Raw genomic sequence first — 17,588 nt, forward strand, 5'->3', positions numbered from 1 at the left:
GAGTCCTTTCAGGGGGGCGAGCCTCCCACTTCTTCTTGGGGCGTAGCTCCCAAAGCCGTAGCTAAGGAGATGCTCGGTGTTGCATTGTGGTACTTTGAGTCCAGAGTCAGGGGCCAGTAATCAAGGGACGCCCTCGTGCAAAAAAAGAGCGAGTGCAGGGACTCTGTGAAGTGAATCCATCCTTCTTACGGTGTGTTTTTCACTTTTTGTGTAGATAAACTTAATTTGTTATATAATATCCTGCCAAACTCTGTCACAATGACTTCATTAGTCAAGCGTTTTCTACACATGTATGATTATCAGTTTTGAGCTTAACCAGTTATCATATTGAACAATGTTTTCCAAAAACAGCACATGAGTGTAATAAATCAGTAACTCCAGGCATCATAAGTAGTCACAATGAGATAAGGCTATTTTAATTTACACCTATTTCTAAATTTTGACCATGACTATTTGAGGGAAAAGATTTGCACACAATGACCTTTTCCCTCAGAACAGTCATTTATTAGACAATATTTATTGGCTGAAAATGTGCAAACCAATCACTGCGGTCAAAGCAACAAACACAGACAGGTGTTTTTAATTGTGTGTACTTTTCTATAGCAACAGCAAACTTATAACTTATAACTTTTAACAGGAAGCGATCTCCAGCAGAATCAGGCTCCGGGTGGGACAGCTATGTGGTGGAAAAGAGAGACCTCTAAAAAACGGGACAAATGACAGCTAAACAAAGATGCGAGGAAAGTTAATAATGGATGGATGGAGAAGTGCCCAGTGCATCAGGCAAAGTCCCTCAATGTGACTAAGGGGTGGTTCAGGATCATAACATCCGACCCAAACTATAAGCTTGATCAAAATGGTTTATCAGCTATTTCAAACATTTCCCCCCCAATGAACTTACATTTTAAAAAACTAACTCTTGAACCTCTTGAACATTGGATTCAGTGTAAAATGTGATGATCAACATTCAGTGACAGTAGTAGCAGTCTGCTCAGTTGTGACACCTTAACATTTGTGTAATAAACATATATACATATATTTCTGTATTATACTAAGTACATATTCAGTGGTGAAGGGCAGTCAACATCCACTGTAGAGTTCCTATCAGATCCAGTCTGTTTTTTGTTTTTAAACATATTAGGATCTTCAACATGGCTTAAAATGAAATCTGATGCGGTCAGGGTGGAGACCACATTACGCACAACTGGGTGACATCAGCATGCAACCTTTTGGAGAAAATCCAGAGGTTCTCCAGATGCACAGTGCTTTCATTCAGCCTGCTTGACTGACCGAGTAGGGGAGGGTGTCATATATGAGGTTACTTGGCTGCAAACACCAAGGATGCAAAGCACAGCTGACTGACCTCATTCGCTCATTACGTGTTTAAAGTTGAGTATTGTTATTTTGCTCTGTAAGAACCCCTCCCCCCTGCACTGGCTTATTCAAAAGCCATTTATGCTCATTTTGATGTCTGAAGATACTAATTTACCAACAAATTTATTTCATACACCAATTCAACTGCTCAATAACACAAATAGCTTGTCATATGGCAGCTCAGTGCATTTAGATATGTTGACACGGTCAAGGTGATCTGCTGAAGTTTAAACTGAGCATCAGAATTAGTGCCAGGCGGCCTAGTGAGCGGCAGTTCTCTGGGTGAAAATGCCTTGTTGATGTTGAGGTCAGAGGAGAACGATTAGACTGCTTTGAGCTAATATTACAACCAAGGTACACAGAAGAGCATCTCCGTACACACAATACGTAGAACCAGTAGCAGAAGACCACACCGGGTGCTACTCTTGTAAGCTAAGAGGAAAATGATGCTGTATTTTGCATAGACTTACCAAAACTGGACAACAGAAGATTGGAAAAACATTGCCTGGTCTGAAAAGTCTTGATTTCTGCTGCAACTTTTAATGGTTGGATGGTAGAACCAGAATCTGGTGTAAACCTGTGAAAACATGGAGCCATCCTGCCTTGTATCAACGGTTCAAACTGGTGGTGTAATTTTGTTTGAGATATTTTCTTTGTATGCTTTTACAGACTTTTGGGGCTCCATGTTTTTTTTATGGCAATATAAATAACAACGATAATAATGTCAACATAATTTAACTTTGAATCTTGCATTTGTTCTCTGAAAATTGTTTTTCTCTACATAAATCTAAATGTGCAGCTCACTCTATAATCCACCTATTATCTCAGACAATAAACAGCCTTTACTTTACAATGATCAGCACATGACACGAGCTCAACAATGACTTAACATTAAAACAATGACAACAACACTGTGTGTCGATTAAGTGCAGTGTCAAACAAATGAGGTTGTGTGCTGAAATAACAAGCGTTCCTGACACAGCGGACGGTGACACAGCAGCAATAAAAACAAACAGTGAGGAAGACTGTTTCATTCTTACCCCTCAAAGTAAATAATGGTTTCATTTTTAGTAGATATAGAATGTGCAGAAAGGTGATTAACATAAGCTTAATTAAAATAAACAACAGATAATTTTTCTTTTACTCATTTAATCAACAGCACCTCAGTTTTCTACCTAACACAAATTGCTGAATATTCTTCCAAAGATTGTACATTAGATGCCAGCAGGATGTTGCATGTATGGGTGGAGGCGGCATCTTGCAGCTGCATTTCTGAAAAATCTTGGGGGGGTGGTATGATGGCCTCAGATATGTCCATGAGGAAATATAAAATGCAAAAGAGGTGCCAAAAATAAAAGCAGCACAATCACGCTAGTGTGTGAGGAATCTCACAGGGAGTTCACTTGGCTGCTCAGTTTAGCAACATCTGTGAAATCAAGCTCTCTTAAAAGGAGACTCATGAAGTTATAGCCTTCATAAGGCTCGAGTAGATTAACAAATGTGTCTTTGTATTTTAACTTATGGCGCTGGAGGGTGCAGTGATTGAATCAAGTACCAACAGATCGTAAGGATAATGGTGCCATCTAGTGTATATTGCTTCCTACTCTGGAGCAGATTAAGACAAAGCTAAATGTCCACAACCCTTTAAAGGAAGACTAAATAACCTGATCATTCTGGTTAATGGTCAGGGGTACCAAACATATGGGCCAGGGGCCAGAAGTAGCCTGCCAAGGACTCAAATCTGGGCCACAGGACACCTTTCAAAAAAAAGAAAAAAAAAGAAAAAGTGGCCACTTAAGGAGGGCAGTTTTGGGACTTGACTATATTTAAGTTTAACAGCTTTTCCTACTGACATGCAGACAACACCAAAGTAAATAATTTCTATTCACCCCCCCCCCAAATCTACAATAGAAAATGCTATTGTTATGGTGGGTCCGCATGAGAAAAACAAAACAAAAAATGTAATAAGTTTTTTTAAAAGTAGTATTTTTATTTTATTTTTTTTTAAATAGTAAAAGCTTATTACAGTAGAGTGGGTAATGAGCTACCAGAGGTTTCTGTAAATTTTCATATTTATTTCTTAGAATTTAAGCCCAAAGAATCATGCTGGCAGATTTCTTTGACCTGGGCCTTGTGAAGTCTTTCCAAGCTCCTTAGACTACGATGACCTAACATAACATTTACTTCCCGTGAGTTCCCATCATAACCAGTGTCCAGGATACTTATTTTCACATGTAGTTTGACGAGGAAGAACCACAGATATATAAAAAAAATAAAATAAAATAAAAAACCCAACACATCATTGTATTTAGAAAATCAGGCACGTTTCTTTGCCCGCTATTTTAAATGAGTTCCCGTTTATGCCAAAGATGTAAATATTTTACACCCGCTCTGCACTGGCAACTAAAGACTTTACAGTACTCTGACACAAATGAAAGCCAACAGGGTTCAGGCAGCTGAGTATCAAACTATATTTATTGTATACAGTATAAGGACAAAAAAAAAAAATTAAAGAAAAAGAACATTTGCCAACATCACCATGCAAATCTAAAATGTTTAAATTTGAAACGCAGGTGAAAATGAACAAGAACAAAAAAGGTTCCATCAACACACAAGCATAAAACAACGTTAATGTTTGGATAGACTTTTTACAAACGTATTCAAATTGGCAACATGTCATGTATGTATGTATACAATGAGTGAAATACTTATTCTTGGATGAGATAAAATGTCTCTGATAAAAGGTGAGGAGTTTTTCCCCTTTTAAAGTCCTGGACAGGCATAAAATCAACTTTACACATGAAAACAACCGTTTTTCTGCTGTGCAATACCACCAACCACTGAGTTACAATAACTTTTACATCTACATTTTTATATTAGTCAAACCCTTTTATAAAAAGAAACCTTTTCATTTAGCATTTTTGGTCCAAGAACCTTACTGTACTACCAGTCAGATAAATCCACTTTGAAGGTAACAGTATTGAGGTAAACCATCCATAATGACGCTTTCCAAGCACAAGTATTTCTCCTGTTGAAGATAAACTGTGCATGGACAGATTATTTCTAAATGTTCTTTTAAAAACGCGACTAAAATCTACATGAGAATAATGTCACAAAATCTCCCATCTATGAACAGATCACTACTGACTATCCCAGCAGCATTCCTCATAAGTACATGAATATTTAAATAGTCAAGTCCATCCTGAATATGAATTCTTACCATTATCTGGAAAAAAATTAAACAAATATCAAGAAACAGAAAAGAAAGCATGTCATTTAGCTTACTCAGACAGCTGAACATCACAAAAACCCCACAATGGTCCCGTCATTACAAGCCATAATATGAGATGTACTCTGTCCTTATGAATTTCAAATCGGTTTTGGTGAATAAAACATTAAGTTACCTAATCTCAAAGTCTGTATTTGGCCCCAAATGATCATTATTATCCTTTTTATTTTTTGTTGTGTGAAGTCTTTCATTTAGGGAAGCACAGTCGATAAACCTAATAGAAAAAGAAAACTGAATTGAAAAGGAGAAACAAAACAAAACAAAAAATTGTTGACTCTTTCCACTTAACAGACTCCTCCCGTCTGTTGCTGAAATACATCAATAGTGTCTTCATCCTCCATCTCCAGCTGCAACAAAGACACGTGCACATTAGTCTCTCAGACCATGTCTTGACAGGAGGTTTTCAGTAATGCTAATAATATCATGTAGGCAGGTTTCCCTGCCTAAATTACCACTTTTAAATTACCATGTTAGGACTGTTTTGTTTGTCTGTCTTATCCCTGAGGTGTAATATATATTATTAGAGTTAAAATGAACACTGACAATTTGGTGCACAAAAAGAGCTTTCTGAAATAAACAAAATTTACACGTATTTTGTACCCTGTATGAGTAAAGCACAACTAATATTGGACAATGTTTCCCCGAAAGGTCACTGCAGACACTGGACTTTTACCATAATTCCACTTTTTTTTTTGATAGGTTTGAGGTCGTTGCACTTTGAAATGATTTCTACTGAACAATCCTGAGGTAGATACAACATCCAGTCTGTTCAATGTACCAGCTCCACTGGTAGCTAAACAGTTCCAGATCAACATGCTACAACCTACATGTGGAACAGCTAGTAACAGTTCCTTTGTTTATGTCTGAAGGATGTCTCCTCCAGACATACTTCAGGTAATTCTGCTCAGAAACAGTTTTGTCTAATCTGATTAACATTCTCCTGGAGAACATTTGTGCATGTGGTCAGCAGAAAGCTTTTGTTTAGCTTTGCATGTCCTTTTTGGATGGCAGCCTCAGTCTACAGCAATACAAACTCATGAGTGTCTCCAATGGTCCAGCAGCTTCAAGTTCATGATGGGTCTATGCCTTGATGGGTTCACACCATCCAAACCAGCTTCCATTCAGCCAACCTCTTTGGTCTTTTCAGACTTTGGCTAACTTGTTGACCATTTGAACCGATGGTCTTGTAATGTGCAGCTGTTCAGGAATTTGTCACATACACAAATATAGGATTCCCTTTCTCAAATCGGCACTGAGCGTTTTGGACTTTCATTCTGCTTTTTGTCAGACCAGTGGCAAAAAGCAAATGGTTTGTGAGAAAGTATGAGCTTTACTCAACCACAATTATTAACAGAAGGCTGGAAGTCTTTCAGGAAAGAAAATTTAGAACCGACAGCATCGCCAATTTAAAACAAAAATTTAAAAATGTGTTGAACGCTCGCTCTAGGTTAGGGAAGACAAGCTGCCTCAAGCAGAGTTAAAGTATCTTGGGATCTTATTCACAAGTGATGGGAAGGTGAAGCGTGAGTTGGACTGCTCGACTGGTGTGACGTCAGGAGTAATATGCGCTTGTGCTGGCCCATTAATAAAGAAATGGGCTAAGCTGAAAGGAGCTTTCAATTTACTAGTCCATCTACATGCCATCCCTAACCTGTGGTTATGAAATACGGGGTAGTGACTGAAAGAACAAGGTCACAAATACAAGTGGCAGAAATGAGTTTCCTCTGTAGGGTGGCTGGGCTCAGCTTTAGGCCTGATTTATGGCGTTTTCATGTTCACCACACACCCTCCGTCATGGGTGGTGTGTGCACAGTTTGACGTCACATTGCCTGATGCACACCCACAGTATTTGTAGCGCCTTGACTGGTCGTCCGCCTCTCGACTTTTGCAAACTGGCACGTTGTGCCGCAGCTAAGCTAAAGACATGTGTGTACAGTCATTTAGGATTTTACAGTCATTTTGATGATATTCCAGTACAGAAGCTCAGATATATCATTCAGGAGAATACTGCACCGGGTTCCTGCACTTAACGGCAGGAAAACTGACTGTGTGATGATGATCTAGACTTCTGGGGGAAATCTACGTCGTAACCGGAACCTTTAGATCCTACCAGTAACTTCCCAAGTAGCTTGATGTGAACCTCCTGACAAATGTAACTACATGTATGGTTGATGCACCACGAAGTAACTGAATGGCTTGGAAGTAGGGATGGGTACCGGTGTCCGGTGCCATCATTCTGACAAACGGTAGTAACCAGACTGAAAAGCAGCGCACATTTCGGTGCTTTATTTCGGTGCTTTTTTTCCTGAGCTGTGATACACTTCTAGCCAATCATTTTACGTTTCCGAGGATAGTAGGCGGGCCCAGGTACGTACGTTCTTTTAGAGCAGAGCTACAGATTAAAAATGTCCAAGGCGAAGCGGTCAAAAGTCTGGTTGTACTTCACAGCAAAATATGCAAACTCAGCAGCCTGCAACAAGTGCTTTAAGCTGATACTGTCAAAGGAGGTAACACCTCAAATCCGATGAAACACCTGGCGACGCATAGCGTTTTTTTTAAAGCCCAGAAATGCACCGTATTTGATAGCTTGCTGCGAGACCTCACACCGAGCACATCTACTGCGGGTGGGTTGCCTGTTATGCAACATCCCCCAAAAACACGAAGAGTAGAGTCCTGGCCCCTAGCCCTGCCAGTGTAGCAGAAATGATGACGGATGATGATGCAGCAGCAGCCGTTCTTCTCTGCGCGAGTAGCTTAATGTTGTTCGTGTGTAATTTACGTTGAGTAGGCTAACCATGTTATTAAATTAATGCATGTAAGGTGAACTAGCAAACATCATAGCTACATGCGGCTGTCCTCTTGTTTGATGGCAGATACTCCCTTCACCCTGGCCAAAAAGGCTAAAATGACCAAAGAAAAAAAGTGGAAAACAGTTAAACATGAGAGGTTTTGGACAAAGTTTGTGTTTTTTTTCCATTGTTTAAGCACTGCTTCCAGCCAAGAGTGATACCATATATGCCCCATAGCTGCAGAAAAGGCTAACATTGTTATCTTTTTACAAAAACCAGCTGAACATGAGAGGTTTTTGGACCAATTTTGTGTTCTCCATTCTTTAAGCACCGGTTTGAGCACCGGCACCGTTTCAAAAGTACCGATTTGGCACCGGTATCGGATAAAACCTAAACGATACCCATCCCTACTTGGAAGGTTACAGCATAGGGTTAATAGGGATTTTCAGTTACGTCATAAGTAACGATGTAGATTTCCCACAGAAGTCTAAATCATGCTTTAAAGATAAGGCAAGGAACACCGAAATCTGAAAGGATCTCTGGAGTAGAACCACTCCTCCTACAAAAGGAGCCAGTCGAGGTGGTTAAGTCCTCTCTTTGCAAGGCATGCCCAACTGGGAAGAGAACCCAGAGTAGCGCCAGAAACATCTTCCTTTTCTTTCTTTTAAATGTCAAAAAAGTTGCTTAAAACTAAAAATTATATTTTTATTTATCAGGCAAATAAACTAAATCCACATTTTAGTGGATTTATTATTTTTTCCTAATTTTTTAGCATTCTAAATATTACTGATTAAAAAGGTTTTACATCTTTATCTTTACTTATTTGGCCAAGTTTGAGCAACAAACAAAGAATTTGACTTTGGTTTACTTTACATTCAAAATATTTGTTAAGCCCTGTACTATTTCAGTGTTGCAACTATAAAGTAGCTAAACACAGAGCAGAAAAAAAAAAGTGGTCTTATGCTTCACACTATATAAACATATAAAACTGATATCCAACGCTGAATATCTTTTCATTACGCATAAAAATACAAGAGGACAAGTAGATCTTATCCTCCGATTTGGCTGTTACATGCCATTTTGCATCACTTTAATGACGACATTACAAATATCCAACCAAATGCATTAACTTTATGATTTATAGCTGCAAGTCTTCACTGAGGTTGTGATTGGGCATTTTCTGGAGAAGCTGAGATGTACAACTTGGCCTGAAGGCTGTACTTGTTGTGCTGGCATAAAAGACTTTCTAGTTAAAGAAAACAAGGGCAATGCTATTTTGCATCTTCAAACCTCCATAATGAACTGGGCCTTTAGTATTTTACCAACCTGTGCAGGTGTGTCCGTTTCATTAATTGGTTGTCCATCAAACCTAAACCGTATCTGCCGAATCGACAATCCCTGGAAAAGACAGAAAGGAATTTTCTCTTAGATTCTGCATCTAGTTAATCATTTACAAGGTAATACGCAATAATATGAGCAAAAAAGCTCAAAGGGCCCCATACCTGTCTTTCGCAGTATGCCTTCATTAGCTTGCTTAATGGAGTGTGCCTTTTAATTTTGAACTGTACAACCGAGCCATCCTGACCAGCTACCTTGAGGTTAATGTGGTCGTTCTCCGTCTTCACTCCTTCCTGCAACAAAAGCAAAAAGGTCACCAACAGAAGCGTCCGGGAGTAAGCCCCGATTAGTTCAAAGTAGCAGCCAACCTAAGTTAGCCAACTACGTTTACAAGAAAGCGTGATAACGGAGGGAGGTAGGTTTCAAACCCAAAACCCGCACGCATACACACTTCCTTTCGCCTTCTCCCAGCGTTAGCATAGCAGGCTAGTCCGTGTTCAAACTGGCGCAGAAAGCCACAATGGCGCAAACAGTAAAGGGGAAAAAAACAAGCCATTCATTTCGCTAGCACTCTCTGTTACCGACATTAGCAAACATAGTTTAACTGAAAGGTATGCCGATAGGCAGGAGGCTGGATATGGAAGATACAGAACAGAATAGGCACAAACTGAGCTTAAAGCCAAAATATCCGCAAATTGAGCAACCTTTGTTTCCCCCGTCTACCCGCTCAAACTAGGAAACTGCAGCCTTTAAGCAGCACTAGCTTAGCAGAACATGCTAACGGCTGCTTGCAGCGGGCATAATGAGCACCTAAAGATGAACATGACCCAGATGTGTCTCTGTAGGAGCGCGGCACCGACCTTTGGCTTTTCTTCAGACATTCTGCTATTTCCTCCGGTATTTAAGAGTAACGTGGACTCCGGCCGATAATGGTGAAACGGTTTATCAGCTCCTCCGGCTCTTTCGTTTGGCGAGGGAGCGCGCAGTGATATTTAAAATGTAATTCGACCAAAAACGTCACGTGATCCATTTTTCGTCGGGGCCGCGGATGCGTGAGCGTCCGCTAATTTGCGCACTCCCGTGACATAGGGGAAACAAAAGGGCCCTGATCAAAGAAAACGCGGGAGCTCAGGACAGAAGCTTTCAAATGGCAGCTAATTTACCATGGAAGCTGGCCACACTCATCTCATTACCATAGTAATTACATAGACTCGTTATTATTTATCCCTTGAATCCAAAAGTTGTATTTTTAATTTTATTAATCTTTAGAGATCTGCCATATACACTTAGGTCTTTAAGTTTTTGGATAGTCACACCTTTTCTTGTTATTATATCATGGATGAGCAGTGATTTTGCAAAGTGTTGCATAAACTGTTTTGTCAGCTTTGAGATTCAAGATTACAAATAAACATATCAGAGAGTTATCAAAAACTCTGAAAAGGACTAAAGTGCATGATTACAGAATTCTTTCCATGGATAAGAAAACCACCTCCACAACATCCAGCTAAGTCAAGAATGCTCCTGAGGAGGGACGTGTATTATTGTCAATCAAGACACGCCTTCATGAACGTAAAGAAAGAGGATTTAGTTTAAGGTGCAAGCCACTGGTTACAGTCAAGAACAAGAAATCCAGAGTAGACTTTGCCAGAAAGATTCTAAAACAGCCTACACAGTTCTGGAAAAAAATTATTTGGGCAGATGAAACCAAGATTAATTTGTACAGAAATTTGGGACTGTATAGAAAAATGTCTGTAATCAAAATCCACAGAGGTGGTGTATAAGAGCCAAAATTACAAAAATGAGTGATGAATCACCCCAAAACGTATTATCCGTTTTGTTATTGTCATGGTGGGGCTGGACCAGAAGACCAAACAAGTGAGCAGAATATTATTCTCAGGAACTGAAACATTCTTAGATTGCTTAATTTCCACTGTCAGTTGAGATATTTTGGAAAATTAACTTATTAAAAATATTTAGAAATTTGATTTGTTCATAGGCCAAAACATAAAAGAGCATGTGTGAGAGAGACAGAGGGAAAAAAATAAAACAACTAAAAAAATGTATGATTTTTATTTATTTATTTATTTTTTATTGGCAGATGATTCAGATGCAGTTCAAAAACATGCATTTTCTTTTGTTCAATAAAAAACGAAAATAATTCTGGAATGCAATAAAAATGGAGAAAAGGACAAATATGTTACATGAACTATTTAAAGAAAAAGAAGTGTTGAGCTGCAGACATGGATGAGTCAAATCGAGAATATTGTAACTGTAGTATGAAAGTGAAACTGCTTGTTACAGAAGAAGCACCACAGCACTCGTCAGCTTTGGACTTTTACAAACTAAACTGGGGATGCTTGCTTTTTCAAATTAAATTGAAATTAATGCATAAGAAATATTAATCAAGCAAAACAGTGCAGCATCAGGCTAAGAGTATTCTGAAAACACTGTCGCGCTGAAATCAATCAGACAGTCACAGTTTATCATGAGCTCCTTGTAGGTTGTATCTTCGTGTTACTGGCTTCAATAGGATCAACTTAACGAACGGCTGCTTCTCAATGATCATCCATACGGGCGTATGGGTTATCCTTCGACATACCTGAGAAGAATAATTGAAAAGAAGGATGTGTAATCAATAAAACTGAGTCCAAAATATAAATTATTCAGGGAAGTTTGGTTTACATTTCATTAATGTGATTTAAAATCTAAGTCTTTTGACACTGAATTGTAGTTTATCAAATATGTGCAGTACAGTATTTCTCCAGTAGATGGCACTCAATGATAGCTTTTTTCCGCCCTCTTTGTGTAAATGGGTTTTTTAATTTTCACATTTTGTTTTCTTCTGCTCAGATTCCATTATCTTTAACTGTTCCTTAATCTATCTCATCATAGTGTTGTGGTTTATTTTTTTTTCTATTTTGCTGCTGTTTGATCACTGCGCATACAAACTGAGCACTTTCAAAACAAACCTCTCTGATAATCAAAATTTACATTTCATAACCCGTTTAAGTCAAAGGAGCTTGCAAAGAAAAGCGTCTGGACTTCTTTAAGTTGCTTGAAGACGTTTCACCTCTCATCCGAGAAGCTTCTTCAGTTCTAAGGTCAAATGGTGGAGAGTCCCAGATATAAACCTAGTGGGAGAGACCCCCACAGAGGGACAAAAGGACCCCCTGATGATCCTCTAATCGCCTGAGCCAAGGTGGGAAACTGGGCGTGGGTCCCAATCAGCCAGAGTTTCGGGTGAGTTCATTGTGAAACCTGGCCCCACCTTATCATGCGAATTCCTGAGGTCAGATGGCCCAGGATGTGAGTGGGCGTTAAGGCGTCTGGGAAGGGATCTGGTCACCAGCGAGGGAGGATAAGAAGGACAGACGCAACAACATTGTCATCCCCTATGTAGCCGGTGTATCAGAGAAACTCAGGAGAGTTTTCTCCAAGCATGACATCCCAGTGTATTTCAGACCCAGCAACACGCTCAGACAGAAACTGGTTCACCCGAAAGACAAAACGCCAAAACACAAACTTAACAATGTGGTGTATGCTGTACAGTGCAGCGAGGAATGCTCAGACCTCTACATTGGAGAGACCAAACAGCCACTTCACAAGCACATGGCACAACACAGAAGAGCCACCTCCACAGGACAAGACTCAGCAGTCCATCTGCATCTTAAGGATAAAGGACACTCTTTCGAGGATGCCAATGTTCACATTTTGGACAGAGAGGACAGATGGTTTGAAAGAGGAGTGAAAGAAGCCATTTACGTCCACTGTGAGCGACCATCTTTGAACAGAGGCGGGGGTTTACGACACCAACTCTCTGCCATCTATAATCCAGTTTTGAGATCCCTTCCCAGACGCCTTAACGCCCACTCACATCCTGGGCCATCTGACCTCAGGAATTCGCATGATAAGGTGGGGCCAGGTTTCACAATGAACTCACCCGAAACTCTGGCTGATTGGGACCCACGCCCAGTTTCCCACCTTGGCTCAGGCGATTAGAGGATCATCAGGGGGTCCTTTTGTCCCTCTGTGGGGGGAAACTCCCACTAGGTTTATATCTGGGACTCTCCACCATTTGACCTTAGAACTGAAGAAGCTTCTCGGATGAGAGGTGAAACGTCTTCAAGCAACTTAAAGAAGTCCAGACGCTTTTCTTTGCAAGCTCCTTTGACTACGATGACCTGGATGACTGAGAACCTTCACAGACATAACCCGTTTAAGCCACACAGAAAAAGGAATTAGTCTCACCGTATTTGTGCCTGATTTCATCGTGCCTCATCTGCATTTCTGACCTCCTGAGAGGGAAACAAAGACAAATTGTTAGGCAACAGAGGACGCTGACACTGTCACATGACACTTATTTACTTATTTTAGTTTATGAAGTAGAAAGCAAAATTTTCACAGAAAAAAAACCTTTCCTGCCTGTCAATCTTTTTTGCTCTTTTTTGGCACCGTCCAATTAGTCTAATTCAATTATAACAGTTGTGATGAAACACAAAGCCAAACAGTAGCGCTGGATTCCCAGAATATTTACTTTTCCAGCATGGTGTCCAGGAGCAAAATGAACCAGCACCCCGGGAATGAGATCAGCCTGCTGTTTATCTAATGAAGTTAAATTCATTTTCAATCTCAACAATAAACACGTGACATTATGTTTCTTATTTTTGATGTAACATCAATGATTTTATGCCGCATAATAACGTAACACATTTAGTTCCTTATGGATGAGTTCGATTTTTACACACGATTACCTTAAAAGTTTCACATGCCAGTGTTTAAGTCACTGGTTAGGTTTGTGGTAACATGTACTACAGCCTAAAGTAACATTAATTCTATGTTTAATGGCTAAAACTTGATAGTTGAGATTGATTGTACAAATAACCTGTGAATGTTCATGTCCATCAAAAGGATAAATGTTAAATTCGGTTTAAGACTTAGATGACTAATTAATAATCTGGGAGACTTTGTGAACAATCTTCATGTTTCATAACTGTATAGTTATGAAAAATGTAGAGTCTCTGCTTCTGTGCGAAGCAGACATGGAGAGCTACAAAAGCTTTCATGGACTAGTGCCTCTAGTGGCCATAAAAAATGAGCAACATCAACCTGCAGCAACAGATAGAGCGATGGACCGTGGAAGAAGAGAGCCTGAGAAGGTAGAGATGTCCTGGGCATGCCCAACATCACAAGACAGTTGCTGGCCTGGAGCCCATGAAGAAAAAGAAACAGGGGAAGGCTGTGAAGCACCTGGCATGGGTTTTTGATGGCGTTTGCTCCAAAAAGAGCAAAGAGCCTAACTAGATTTATTTCATTATCATTATCAGGGTGTGGCGTCAGAGGAGGCTGACCCACACAGCTGATCTCTATTACTTAATCATGCCTCCCCTATATGAGCAGGATGCCAGGAGTTGATGAGAGAGCTGTGTGCTGCACTGGAGTGAGGCAGGTGGAAAGCTGCACAAGCAGGAAAATTCAATAACATTGTAAATAAAACCTTTGCGTGCCTTGGGTCCTTTATACTACAGTATATGGATCAACTTACTCAAGACCTTACACAGAACTTAATATTTTGCCCATCTGAGTCAGGCACAGTAGTAAGGTTTCAGTTAATCAGACACTCTGAAATTGTGTTATATGCGTGAAGATTTAAGTTAAAACACATACTCCACAGACATTCACCTCGCTTTCTGGCGGTCCTTCCTCAGCCGAGTTTGTCGCTCCATCTGCATGTCTTCTCTCTTTCTCCTATTAAAAAGACATTTTTGTTTACATCAATTCACCACCTTTATGTATCTGCACATAGACATTTATATTATATATCAAATATGAGCATTTGCTTTTAGCTTTATACATTTACAGAGCAACAAAATTGAAGGCAGTTATAAAATCAGAAAGACCAAAGTTACTGCAGCCACAAATTCTGGCAGCCTTCTGGAGATAGCCGTATCAGCCTAGCCTCACAGAATAACAACCCATTGTGTTCCCATCCTCCTCGTCCTCCTCCTCCTGCTTCTGCTTACATTTTGATCCAGATTTAACAGTGAGCACTTCATGTGACTTAATGCTTACCCAATTTTTTCACACTTGCAGCAGCAGAAGCAGCAAACAAGAATAGCGATGATGATAATACCAGCCAGCACTGACACGGTGATGATCAATATCTGGAAGTTGACTGTAAATCAAACGTGGACACAAGGACAGCGTAAAAAAAACGCCAGCTTGCATGAGCAAATCTTATCATTAAGTAAACATAGCAATGAACTACTAAGTGGAAAAGATGCTAATGTATTTTACTCAAAGATGATTATGATTTATGAAGAAGACCTGCACCACAAAACAGGGGAAAAACGCACACTTATAAGTTTTTCTTTCTTGGCTGACATGGTACATTACAAATTATTTTTCTTACTGGTTAATCTTGCAGTTTGGGCTTTTTTTCACTTATTTGTTCAAAGTCTAAAATGTCATAAATGTATTTTACAGACAACTTACAGCTGCAGTAAGATCTTCAAACTGAACTCAAAGTCCAAACTCATATATTCATTTTACCGTCCAGCAAGAAAATGAGAAAGTCATCACAACTGAGAAGCTTTCCTGGACAATGTAAAAAAATATATTTCCCCCATGCAAACATCACGCATTAAATAATAATAGTAACAAGTGTGTGTGCCAGTCTTACGCCAGCATAGCCCCCAACGTGCATCATTCAGTGGACAAACGCTGTTGGAGGGCAGGATGCTCTTCACCGGGTATTCGATGCATTTTTTGGTTGTTATGCACCACAGGCACTGCAACAAACACAGTCATAAACAGTTACATTTTATCTTATAACTTCCCCTTTTTATGGCAAACATTTACAGGATATGTTTTTGGCTGAACTGCAGGAAACTTACTGTCACATTCTGCAAGCATTCATCACAAGTGGTGTTGGATTTCAAGGCACAGGGAGCTGAAACAGAGAAAAGCTATGACACACACCTACAAGAAGTAAACTAATATAACCCTGAGAGAATTTAACTTTCTGTGACATATTAAGGATCACTGCAACAAAAGAAGTAACGTTAGCCTAACTGAGGCAGGCAAAAGAAACTTTTTCTTTTGTGTTTGTGTGTGTGTGTGAATACTACAAGGATATGTATAAAGCCACTGAGGATTATCTTTACATTTGCTTCTACGATCACGATAAGTCCACTGTGTAGATGTCATGTGACTGCCTCCTGACCCGTCTCTGGCACTCCAAAACAAAGCGCTGCACTAACACATACAAGAAGAACAAACTTACTGTCCGCTGGAGCAGGAGTCGGTGTTTGCGCTGTAACTGTAATAATACCGCAGGAAATTAGGACAAAAACAAAGGCGGACGGGCTGTACATGGTGACACGAGCGCTGGACTGCATGGAAAAAACAGAAAGGCTCGAGAGGAGTGAAGCTGAACCCCTGGTTTACTAGCGGTGACGTCACGAACTCCTGACGCTGGTGTCATCAAGCAGCTGCAGGGTGACACATCTCATTGAAAAACATGTTTTATTATTGGGAGGGAGAGCGGAGAGTAAGGACGCACTGTGCTCATTAGCTCTCTGAGACTCAGCACATACCAGAAAAAAAAAACACTTATATTATTTATACTCCGTATCTGACAGACATGGAAAATCTTTACCACCTCGCACCACAATGCTTGCATTCATTCTAGATTCAAGCTTCTTATCGTATAATATTGACGTTTTAGTGAGCTTTATTGGGGTTTTGTTGTGTTTTCTATCTTCTTTAGATTAATTTTGTGCCTTTCCAAGCTATTCTGCTATTGTAACACCGTGATTTCGCTGTCATTGGGATAAATAAAGTATTTCCTGTCTTCCCTTATCTTTTAAAACTTTGCAGATTTGAGTTTATAAAACAAAAATACAAGCAGAAAATAATTTATGGTGTATAATTACGGACTTTAATACGACTTTACTGACCCCAGCACTACCAACCAGCAGCAGTCCCATCTATCTATCTATCAGGTTCTACTAAGGATTAGCTGATCACCAGCAAGTGTGAGCACCTCTATAAAAGCATTACTTTTGGCAGTTTGCTGCTCTCAGGTGTGTATTAACACAGTGGAAGCAGGAAAGAAATCAGTATTGATCTTAGAGTAGCAATCTGGGGAAGGTTATTAGACCATTTCCAAGCAATTTAAAGTTCATCATTCTACAAAATGTTATTCTCAAGTGGAAAATGTTCAAGACGATTGCCAATCTTCCGGTGCCACTAAAGTCACTCCAAGATCAGACTGTGTAATCCTCAAAGAAACTGCAAAAATCCTAAGAGCTACATCTCCGACTAGACAGGCCTCGGTTAGCATGTTAAATTTTAAAGTTCATGGCAATACAATTGGAAAAAGACCGAACAAGTATGGCTTGTCTGGAAGGATGCCAGGAGAAAGTATCCTCTCTTTTAAAAGCACATGGCACCACAGCTTAGCTTTGCAAAGTTGCATCTGAACAGACCACAAGACTTCTGGCGCAATGCCTTCAAAACAGACGAGATTAAAGTGGAGATGACTGGTCATAATGCACAGCACCACGTTACTTGAAAACCAAATACAGCATATCAGCACAAACATCTCATACCAGCTGTCAAGCATGATGGTGGAATGGTGATGATTTGGTTGTGTTTTGCAGCCACGGCATCTGGGCACCTTGCAGTCATTTATTCGACCGTGAACTCGTCTGTAAAGTATTCTAGGGTCAAATTTAAGGCCATCTGTGTGCTACAGAGCAGGACAATGTTCCCAAGCACAGTAAAAAATCCACAAG

The 17,588-nt window shown here is 39.9% G+C and overlaps 2 protein-coding genes across 4 annotated transcripts; both read right to left on the reverse strand.

Moving 5' to 3' along the window:
* Positions 1 to 3,831: 3,831 nt before the first annotated feature.
* On the reverse strand, positions 3,832 to 9,951 carry sumo3b (small ubiquitin like modifier 3b). The gene is made up of 4 exons (XM_026145494.2): positions 9,651 to 9,951; positions 8,955 to 9,083; positions 8,779 to 8,850; positions 3,832 to 5,010 (listed from the first exon to the last, which is right to left on the reverse strand). Exons 1-4 carry the CDS (start codon positions 9,669 to 9,671, stop codon positions 4,948 to 4,950), a joined length of 285 nt encoding a protein of 94 aa, XP_026001279.1. The 5' UTR covers positions 9,672 to 9,951; the 3' UTR covers positions 3,832 to 4,947.
* A 902-nt stretch (positions 9,952 to 10,853) lies between these two features.
* pttg1ipb (PTTG1 interacting protein b) lies at positions 10,854 to 16,275 on the reverse strand. Of its 3 annotated transcripts, XR_013902388.1 has the most exons (8): positions 16,073 to 16,275; positions 15,684 to 15,739; positions 15,470 to 15,578; positions 14,860 to 14,962; positions 14,470 to 14,535; positions 13,897 to 13,992; positions 13,039 to 13,085; positions 10,854 to 11,389 (listed from the first exon to the last, which is right to left on the reverse strand). XR_013902388.1 is itself a non-coding variant. In XM_026144146.2 (7 exons), exons 1-7 carry the CDS (start codon positions 16,185 to 16,187, stop codon positions 11,346 to 11,348), a joined length of 540 nt encoding a protein of 179 aa, XP_025999931.1. In that variant the 5' UTR covers positions 16,188 to 16,271; the 3' UTR covers positions 10,854 to 11,345. The 3 variants fall into 3 exon arrangements, 1 of the variants encoding a protein (XP_025999931.1); XR_003269921.2 differs by lacking the exon at positions 13,897 to 13,992 and having other exon boundaries at positions 14,455 to 14,535; positions 16,073 to 16,274; XM_026144146.2 differs by lacking the exon at positions 13,897 to 13,992 and having other exon boundaries at positions 16,073 to 16,271.
* Positions 16,276 to 17,588: the final 1,313 nt, after the last annotated feature.

Source organism: Astatotilapia calliptera, chromosome 16 (genome assembly GCF_964374335.1).
Source record: "Astatotilapia calliptera chromosome 16, fAstCal68.1, whole genome shotgun sequence".
Classification (NCBI taxonomy): Eukaryota; Metazoa; Chordata; class Actinopteri; order Cichliformes; family Cichlidae; genus Astatotilapia; species Astatotilapia calliptera.

Excerpts from the sequence above, each read along its gene's own strand:
- sumo3b (XM_026145494.2), bottom strand. The coding sequence starts at position 9,671 with ATGTCTGAAGAAAAGCCAAAG. Across the intron at positions 9,084-9,650 it reads TGTCTGAAGAAAAGCCAAAG|GAAGGAGTGAAGACGGAGAA; the intron begins GTCGGTGCCGCG and ends CTTTTGTTGCAG. Across the intron at positions 8,851-8,954 it reads AGGCATACTGCGAAAGACAG|GGATTGTCGATTCGGCAGAT; the intron begins GTATGGGGCCCT and ends TGTCTTTTCCAG.
- pttg1ipb (XM_026144146.2), bottom strand. The coding sequence starts at position 16,187 with ATGCAGTCCAGCGCTCGTGTCACCATGTACAGCCCGTCCGCCTTTGTT. Across the intron at positions 15,740-16,072 it reads GACTCCTGCTCCAGCGGACA|CTCCCTGTGCCTTGAAATCC; the intron begins GTAAGTTTGTTC and ends TCTCTGTTTCAG. Across the intron at positions 14,536-14,859 it reads TGCAAGTGTGAAAAAATTGG|GAGAAAGAGAGAAGACATGC; the intron begins GTAAGCATTAAG and ends TCTTTTTAATAG.